General features: G+C 38.9%; 1 protein-coding gene across 7 annotated transcripts in view; it reads left to right on the plus strand.

Moving 5' to 3' along the window:
• sdk2b (sidekick cell adhesion molecule 2b) overlaps window positions 1-10,356 on the plus strand; it is a 315,126-nt gene that overhangs the window by 203,501 nt on the left and 101,269 nt on the right. For all 7 annotated transcript variants that reach the window (XM_016681386.1, XM_016681392.1, XM_007571333.2 and 4 more), the window contains exon 2: window positions 5,558-5,717. In XM_016681386.1, coding sequence (XP_016536872.1) covers window positions 5,558-5,717 — 160 coding nt within the window. The remainder of the gene's footprint in view (window positions 1-5,557; window positions 5,718-10,356) is intronic.

Raw genomic sequence — 10,356 nt, forward strand, 5'->3', positions numbered from 1 at the left:
GTATGCGAGTATATGTGTGTAGCTTGTTATTTTATAAAGTGCCTCTCCAAGTTATAAATTCTCACCCAGGGGCATGCATTTGTACCTGAGAGCGTTCTCATTAATGAGTGAGCTGATTTAATAGACCGTGTTCTGCAGAAGTGGTTGTGATGGTGACACACTAACCTGTGCATGGGGCGCACAAACTAACATGTCCCAGCTATGAGTCGACCTGGGCCACGGCCACTGGGAGAATCCTCCAGGCTGAGCAGCATGCAAATGAGCCATCCCTGCCATAAGCTAATGCGTATGTGTTGAGAAGGCAGCACACAGGGAAGAAGTGGGAGATTACCTTGAAATAAGTGCATTAGAATATGCTTTGCTTTTTCAAATTGGGAAATGTATAATGACATACTTGATGTCAAGTCTTATTGTGAATGTGGATAAACGCATTTGGGGAAAATATTTATTTCGAATACCTAATTCTAGAATTTAAGTGCCATTTTCTGACAGGCTTGTTTTGTGTCATTTTATGAACAAATTTAACCTTCTTTTACACCTTACACGTTTTTTTTTTTTTTTTCTTGGAGTATACTGCAGTAATGTTAAAATTTCGGTTCAGCTTTTCAACTTTTCACTGATGGCAATCTGGACAGTCTTTTCCCTCTTTGCCCCAAAAGGACGAGATGTCTATGATTTCCAAAGAAAACAATTTGAAATGTGGACTCGTCAGTCTGTCTCAGATGAGATCGGGCCAAGAGAATCCAGCGTTGTTTCTGGGTGTTGTTGACATGCGGCTTTCGCTTTTGACGGTGGATTTTTAACTTGCACGTTTGCACATAGTGATGAACTGTGTTCGGTTTCCTGAAATGTTCCTGAGCCCATGTGGTAAGGTTGGTTTTCAGCCTTGTCGCTTACTTGCAGAGATTTCTCCAGGTTTTCTGAATCTTTTGATCATATTACGGACTGTAGATGAAGAAATCCCCTTTTGTTTTTTGTTTTATTTATTTATTTATTTATTTTTTTTACAGTTGTAATGTTGGGAAACATTGCTTTTAAAATGTTGGACTGTTTGTCCAGTTTTTCACAGTCTAGTGAACCTCGCCATGTTCTTGCTTGTGAATTACTGAGCTCTTTGTGGATGCTCCCTCTATATCCCACCCGGACACTCGCTTGTTTCCAACTGACCTGGTAATCTGTGAAATGTTCCAAACAAGTGTTTTTTGACCATTCCTAAATTTCCCAGTCTTTAGTTGCCCCTGTCCTGAACGTGTTTCAGGCATCAAATTCCAAAGGAGTGAATATTTGCAAAACATTTGAACATTAAATATCTTATCTTGTAGTGAATGGTAGTATTCATCATATTCTGTTCTTATACATATAAGGAAAGACTGTGTGTATTTCTATATGTCTATATATTTACATGAAGTTATGTCAAGTCTTATTGTGAATGTGGATAAACGCATTTGGTAAGATATTTATATCGAATACCTAATTCTAGAATATAAGTGCCATTATCTGACAAGTTTGTTTTAAACTTGTCAGAAACAAACTCGTCACCCTATAACATTTTATTAAGTTTTATAATTTTTCAATAGAGCTTTTCCAAGCCTGCTGTCTATTTTTGGATGGTCACATGAATTTACTTTTCACACAGAAACAAGATTTTCCTTTAATAAAATGCTCTTTTTTATTGAATTATACAACAACTAAAAATGATTGATTATGGTCTAATGATGTTACATTACAAACACCTTGCATATTAACTAGGGCGTGTAAGCAATGCATTAATTGTCTTCCATCGTTTGCTTCTTGTTTTTGTTTTCATTTTATATTTGTGCTAATTTTTGCCGCACTTCAGTTGTCCATTCTCTTGTTTTTGCTCTGACTGAGACCTCGCTCCACTGGTGGGCTTTTTTTTTTCCGCTTTGACTTCTGCTGTGTGGAGGCTTTCTTCGTGTTTGACTAGCTCAGGGGATCAGAATTTCACAGAACAGAGCACTTTCAGAATGGCAAAGGGCCCAATTTTGAACTAAAAGAACACAAGGTAGCAATGCGAGCTGAATCTGATGGGTCAATATGTTGTGATATTTTATCGAATCTGCTCCGTGTGCTTGTAGTTTCTATAAATATTTATTGTCATCACACCGGGGTTGCAAAAAGTCAGGAGTCAAACCAAGGAGCATCTAACGAATATGCTTCAGTAGGTTGCTGGAGTTTATGACTATTCAATATTAATTCATGGAGATAAATATGCTTCTGAGGCTTATCTCTCTCGTTTTGATATTTGTTGTGTGTCTTTGATTTATGACCCACGATTACATTTTGATAGGAGCAGATGAGTTCACAATCAAAGAAAAAAAAAAAAAAATTACGGTCTTTGCAGCTCCTCTAGAATGACATATAAATAAATCTGGATGGTTCATAACTTTTTTTGCATAAACAGCATCCTGTTAATTAGGTTAAGTTTACAGAGTATATACTGCAGTCGCGTGCAAAAAGTTTTCTGCCTCTTCATCCACCAAAGAAAATAAAGTTGAAGTTCTGTTTTGTGTCTCAAGTAAAATAGTTTCTTAGACCATCAGATTCTTATTTGAAAGGTATTTTTTGGAGAGGTCTCATTGCTATTGTTCCAGGACATTTGGAACAATATCAGATAAAAGTATCATAGATTCCTCACCATGCTTAACAGCGGGCCTGACAACATTTCCTCATGGCCGTTCTTGGGTTTTATCCCTCCTTGTCACATCCAGGTAAGCCCATAAATGTATCCACCTCCTGGCAATACGCAGCGGAAGATGTAAGAAATGTGAATAAAAAAGCGTTAAAGTCATCTGCTAAAGTCTGACATCATAAGAACAGCAAAAATCTACATAATATAGAGTCCGCCAATGATTGAATTACAGTTACTGCAACTGTTTAACTTGTAGAAATATATTTAGCTTTTCAACCTTTGTCAAAACATGAATGGAAGTACTTGAACAATGTTCTAGTTTACTCCATTTTGCGTCATGAATGTGCCACACCAGAGAGTCCTGCCACTTTTCTACATGGTTCTAAATGTGATGTTGAGATAAATTGCCCCTTTTATGTTGCCAAACATGGTTTGAATTGGGCCCCTATTTATTTAGCCATCCAGCCTTCTATAAAAGTGTTTTGATGCCTTCACTTGTCAGGGCCTGAGGAAATGCACTTGTGTGAAGAGAATAATTTACAACCAGCAATATTTCAATTGCAACACAGCTGAAATATTTTTAAACTTGCGGAGCCATATCACAGCAGCAGGTTCTGAATTTTAATTGATGAACAAATACAAGAGGGATACAAGTCGTGATGGAGAATTGTCATTGTTTTCTGATCTACATTTCAGAAACTAAAAACAGCACGTCGAAACACTTAAACGCATTAAAATATCCAGAGTGAACTGGTCTTTATATCCTGCTGTTTCATCTTATAGGAACCCTTTAAAATAAAGTTCATGCTCTTATCAGTCCACATTAGCAGAGGATGAGCTGTGATACAAACTACGGCCATACAAAATATCTTACAACCTTCAAAGAAAACTGTACCCTACAGACGGCTGTGCATTTAATTTCCTTTTAGAAAGCGGTGGAATTAAGCCATTACTTCCACAAGTAGTACATCTAAATCTATAACTGGTAGAGAGGCTTATAAATCATCTTTTGTCCCTCACTTTGTTTAACTTTCATCTCTTATATTCATCCTCTTTCCTTCACTCTTATCCTTCTACCTCCAGTGAATTTTGCCGAGGCGGGATAGAGGAACCAAATATCAGCACCATAGATCATTTTGACAGTTTAATTTCAATGCCTGATTATCAGTCAATTTGATAATTATACTATCCAACCATCCAATTAATGTGTTCTATATTTACAATGATGATCAAGTAAGCTCTCCATTTTTACACCGTTTATAAAGAATGAGCTATTGGAACCAAGAGGGAGGCTGACAGCTTCCCTCCGAGGCGCCTTTGATTGAGATATAAAAATCGGCGTCGCCGCGTTCGCGCCCTCCAGAGAAGTTCCACCGGCCTGCCTCCGCCCGTGCCTTCACACTCAACAGAGCATGTTGGGGGAATCGCAACAAGAGAGGGAAAGACGGAGCGAAACGGAGCAGAGTCAAAAGGATGATCAAAGGATTTCACACCTCCTCCTCGGCGCCTCTCCTCTGGTGTTTGCTTCGGCGCAGCTCAGAGGGTGAGTGGTGCGCTGTGCCAGTGAGTTACTGACACAGAAACACACGGAGCACCAAGACGCAGGAACCGGCGCTTCATGACTTCACGCCTCGCTCGCTCTCCGCTGTTAGCCGGGCGTCGCGGTCTCTCTGTGAGCGAGTCAAAAATCAAGCAGCACGAGCAGCAGTGCATCGTGGGGGATTAAGTACCCGCAAATGGGACGTGGTGAGGAAGGAGTTTTCGTCTAAAGTGTGAAAGGCTTTTCTAATGCAAGATGCAATGAATTTTATTGGGGTTTTATGTGATGGACCAGCAATAAACTCAAACAGAACTCTACAACTCTTAAGCAAAGATCTAAAAAAGTGTGGTTTGAATTTGCATTCAACACCTCAAGTCAATACTTGCAATGTAAGGTCGACTAGGGTACGTCTTAACCACTTCCCATATGTAGAGACTTTGACATTTTACACATCTACTTGGTAAAATAAATCAAGCTCAGACTGGATAGAGAGTTTTTGTGAACATCAGTTGTGAAGTCAAGCCTCAGCTGGATTTAGATCTGGAAATTGGCTGGGTCATTCTGACACAGGAACATGCTTTGATCTAAAGCAGTGGTTCCCAAATCTGGACCTTAAGTATCCCCGTCCTGTGTGTTTTAGATGTGTCTCCATTTATCAGGTCAATCTCACATCTTCCCTAACGCTGCCAAAGAAAAGCATCCATGGTTCCTTGTCCTGCTGCCGCCTTGTTCCACGGCGGAGACACTGCGCTCAAAACAACGTGCAGTGTTAGATTCCCACCACCTGCATGAAAGCCAAAAAGTTACATTCCAGCCCCTGAACACGTTCGGCACATTTGCTTTATGTCCTCTACATTGCTAACTGGAAACGTCACATGGAATTTCTTATTTCAAAATAGCTTTCCTCTTTTTCACTTGTCTATGTTTGCCAATTTTGTGGAGTTGCCGTTTCAACAGATTGTCCCACCTGAGCTGTGAATCTCTGCGGCTCTTTCTGCAAAGTGTGCGTGACAAGGTCCCAGGCTTTGTTTGTGGAGTATAGTTGAATAAGTTAAATAATCAACTGTAAAATTGATCATTTAAAAGGTTTTGAAAATGCTTATATGCTTGCTTTGTGTGAGAATCATGAAAAAAAAAATAAAAAAAAAATAAAAAAATAATGTTCTTGGTTGAGGATATCTCCCACACTGGATCATCATGTGCAAATTTGTTCCTCAAAGGAAAAATAAATAAATAAATGTGAAATTTAGGAGTGTGTGTCTTTCATTCAGGTGTTATTCTTATCAACCTTATTTAGAAGCACAATGTCTTTTTACAAACTACCCTGTAATCATAATTTTCTTGTTCCCCTAATTTTCCCACAGATGATGTGCCTCCCTATTTCAAGACGGAACCGGTGCGCAGCCAGCTGCACCTGGAGCGCAACCGGTTGGTGCTGACCTGCATGGCGGAGGGAAGCTGGCCGCTGGAGTTTAAATGGATCCACAACACCACAGAGCTGACGCGATTCTCACTGGAATACAGGTGAGTACAAAATCAATTCGAAATGATTGGAATCGTCATCGTCTACGTTGCCATAAATTGAATTATCTACCCAACCATTTTTACCGTTTCATCCATTGTGAATAGAGATGGGAGCTTTTACTCGAGATAATCAGGCTTCTATCGGCAAATACTGATTTCTGGTTTTCCTTCATTTCCACTCTTCCTGCTCTAATTTAACTTGATTCCTCTTTTCCTTTAAAGAAAACAACTAACACTTTAGACTTGTTTGTGTAAGCTTTGTTTTAATCCACAAACTAAATGTAGAACACATCAACCATTAAAGATAAATAAAGTCCTGTTTGTCCTTTATAAGATAATGTGTTTGGAATCCAAAGGGAAAAAAAGATTATCTGATTTAATGCATTAAAGCAAAATATAAGAGAACATGTTGTTTTGTTGATCCCATTACAAGATATAAAAAAAGAAGTGGAAGCAGTACAGTACACGCTTTTAAAATGCAATGACTACAAATTTTAATCAGTATTTTTGTGGTGATTGTGAGAATATATATGTATAAATTATGAATATGAATGTAATAATTTATTTACCGTGCTCTCTTTATAAAATTAGTCAATTTATGTATTTTATGACTTCTCAAGCAGTTCAAATGTGGCATATTTGAATCTCTGTGATTACACAGAGATGCAAATAGTTAATACTAAAGTCGTAGTTGATACTAAAAGCATTCTTATCCCATCTCACTTTGGATTTACAATGATTTAATTTTATCACCATGTGTTTTCTACCTGGGTACAATATTAATTGGCTTTTTGGATTGAGGATTTGTTTGAAATCTGGAGGGAGCTAACGATTAGGGATCTCAAAAAAACAAACAAAAAAAAACTGGAGTTCATAATCAAAGAAGCTTAAATTCCAATGGAAACATCCAAAACACTTTTCTGACAATAAATCCTTCCATTGATTAGTTTTTTTTTTATCATTATTTTTAAAAAGGAGAAAAAAAATCTAGGTACCTTTTCATGAAGTAATTTTAAAATATATTTTTTTTTTTCTCAAAAATTTATTTTTGTTATTAAATTAAGAAGAGCCTTAAATATAAGCCCCCCCCCCAGCCCTCTTTAACAGTGGCCAAGTGACATTGTCCAAACCCATCGGTAACCTGTTTTTTATCTGCCTCACATCAGATAAAGAAACTCATCAAAATGTCACTTGATGAGTTTGTGCAGATGTGTGCTGCTAAGCTCTGAAACTTGTTACATTCTTTTAATAGTTCACCATTCGTTTAAAGTCGCAGACATGTCTGACTCAACAGCCTCACGGGCCTTGAATATTGAAATGTACTGGAAGTTTAGTCTGACTCCCATTGGTGCATTTGTCTCACAGCTTCACACTGCAATCAGCTAACCCATGCCCTTTACGTTGAAACTTTATGTATTGTATTTAGATCCTGCTGATTAACGCTCCCTTTAGATGCTATACATCTATCATGTTTTAAGATTAAGCTTATCTAAAATTAATGTGATAAAAAAAAAAACTGTGAAATTGCATCACCATGTGTTAAACCCTTGTGTCACCTTAAAAAGTTTTGTAGTTAGTTTTCTACATTTCCACTAACCATTACAATACCGCGCATGTACATTATCAAAGCGAGCTTTACTGTTTTATCAGGCATTTGCCAAATAAATAATGACTTTCGATTTAGCTTTTCTATTTTTATTGCCTTTGCCTCACTCCTTCCCCTCCGGGCTCGGTGACCTCCATCACTGTCTCTGGAGAGGCTGCAAACAAGCAGGAGGCGTGAATGGGGGTTAGGGTAGCAGATAAACCGCCTTTAATGGTAACTGGAAGATCCTAATCATGTGGCAAACATTGCTCTTATCTTGGGCAACAGTGTGTCTGCACCGTGAGCTTCCGCTGCAGTGTAAATGGAGCACTGGAGGGCCGAAGGAGAGCTTGCCGACACACGGCTGATCTTAGCTGAGCTGCCGTGCTCATATGTGAGGGAGCAAATGAATGTGGGGAAAAAAATAAAAATAAATAAAACAGAGGCTGGACATACAAGCAACATCCGCCTTGTCGATGGAGCACCTTTCTCTGGAGATAGATAAGAGCAGAGTGGACGGAGGCGGCAGCTGGGTAGAAAGGGCAGAAGTGACAATTGTTCAGTACAGTATGCCTGAACAATTGACTTGAATGGACTGTACTTGAAAAACAACACAGTCCGCTGGAGCTTCAGCGCCTCTTCAACTGGGAGTCTGGGTGGACGACCGAGTGGTGGAATATGTTTTTAAGCAAGCGCTCGACAGGCACGAAGCAAAGCTTGATTAGAGAGCAAAAGTGCTCATACCCTTTGAGCTTTATCACTATTTGATACATTAAAACCACAAGGTGAACCTCTGCCCTAGTTGATAGTTTTTTTTGCTAAATCCCACTAGGCTTACCTCCATTCGTCTTTCCACAAACTCTGACCAGCTTCTCTTTCTTATGGTCCCACAACCATTTCTCACTATAATAATAATGTATTTGAAATGGTATGCAATGTTTTTTTCTTTTGTTTGTTTGTTTTTTTTACCCTGCACTGCGTATGATATGGCTTTCAGATTATTTCGATAGCCTTGTCTGTGTAGATTGCTCTTTCCGATTTCAGGTGATGGATTGAATGGTGCTCTGTGGGATGTTTAAAGCAGAGGTCATTGCTTTATAAGCTAACCTTGGTCCACATTCCTTCAGCACAAAACCCCCTACCGTTTTAAGAAGCAACTTTTAATATCCAATATGGGTAACTGGAAGCACTTAGTTGTATTGGTTTTTATTTATGGGCGTCAGAGGAAAGGGGTCTGAATATAAATGTGTGGCTAACCTCTCAAGATTTTTCTCTGAATTCAGAAACAATGTAACCATTAGGTGACACTGTCACAGGTAATGGTAGTGTCTCACTGTTTTAAAAGACAAAGAAAATATGCTAACATCGAAAACGGCAGTGTGTATCGATGTCCTGGTTTATTAAATAAATTGACTTCGTGATATATTACGTTGTGTACAGCTGTGCCTGAGGGCAGCCGCGTCTTCATACTCTTCCTCATTCCTCAAGTCTGCCTTTTTGTTTGTGCCAAGAGAGTATTTGAGCAGCACAGACCCCCATATTAATGAGGTTATGGATAAGGTCCCCGGTGCTGAGTGCTGCTTTAAATATTGACACCGTGCGACTTGACCTTGTGTCCTCTGGCGAGCGATCGATACTGCAAGGCCTGCGTGGGCATTATTATTCAACACGTAGGCAGGCGGGTGAGACAGAAAGTGTTCTGGAGGAGGAAAGCGAGTGGTTCCAGTGTAAGGAGCGCTGCTCTCAGGAGAGATCTGGATTAGCATTGACTGCTGTCACTCAAGAGTACCTGCACACAATGTTTGTCCAGCATTCTGCTGTCTCTGCCACCTCCTCCACCCCACCCACTTTAAGCAGTTTTATAGATTACGCACCAATTTAACTGTTCAACTTTGTCACAATTATGGGATTAACATCAGAGGGGATGATCGCTTGAGAAATAGCCTGTGCACGAGTCTTTGGTTGATCGATAAGTGTGCAACTACAGATCACTGCAGCTTTCTGTCTGGGGACTATAGGTCCTGGTACTTTGCTCGTCTTTATTCTACCAGTTAGCCTAGAACCTTAATTAAGAGAGTTAATTATTAATAAAATCTCAAGAGGTGATTTTGTTTATCAATTGGTTCTTGGCTGGATTGTTGAACTGTGAGGACTCTCCTTGCATGAGAAGGAAGCTTTTTTTTTTTCTTTTTCCTATTTTTCTACTTCATTGTAGAAAACGAAAAAAAAATAAAATAAAAAATAACATGCAGTCTTTTAATCAACAGATGCTCACTGAATGAGATGGAACAAACACAAACGGTTTGAAGAGGTTTGAAACCATAGCAGACTAAATTCATGCTGATGGACTTTTGATTTTTATCTGCCGGCTCATTTTTTCCCTTGTTGTCAGTTTTTGAGGAGAGAATATCCCTCCCCCCCTCCCCGTCTTCTTCCCCCCCACACACACAGTACAGCTGCAACAAAAGAAGAGCTTTTAACCATCAAGGGAAAAAAATAAATAAATAAATAAAAATGCAGAAAATGAGATTAACACTTTGACAGCTAAAGTAATCGAGTGTCACTTTTGTGTCTCTGGTAATAACTTGTCTCTGGAAATTAAATGTGGCGATATCTCCTGAAATATTCATTGGAGACATTTGTACAATTTCCAAATCAAGGAACGGGTAGGTGCTCCAGGCAAATATATAGATTAGTTTAAAGTCGTGCATTTGCTGAAAAGACCTACTTCAATCCTCTCTTCGCACTTTTGACTTCCCTTTCATCCTCCGTCTTTGTTCATTCTCTCTGCCTCGGTTTAATCCACTTATATGTGAACTACCATCAAGCATCCTAAACAGGTATAATTTCATGGTAGCACTGAACATATTAACACAAGTTCAAAACAATATTATTCCACGTCTTAAGGGATGAAATGACAGACCCAGCTTGCTAACTGGATAAAGATGAGGGAAGAGCAGGAGGAAAATAGAAGCAGATGTCAGCATGTGTGTGCATAGTATTATTATTATTATTTATTTTATTTTTTTTTGCCTTTCTACTTTATCTGATGAA

Source organism: Poecilia formosa, unplaced genomic scaffold (assembly GCF_000485575.1).
Source record: "Poecilia formosa unplaced genomic scaffold, Poecilia_formosa-5.1.2 Scaffold7, whole genome shotgun sequence".
Lineage (NCBI taxonomy): Eukaryota > Metazoa > Chordata > Actinopteri > Cyprinodontiformes > Poeciliidae > Poecilia > Poecilia formosa.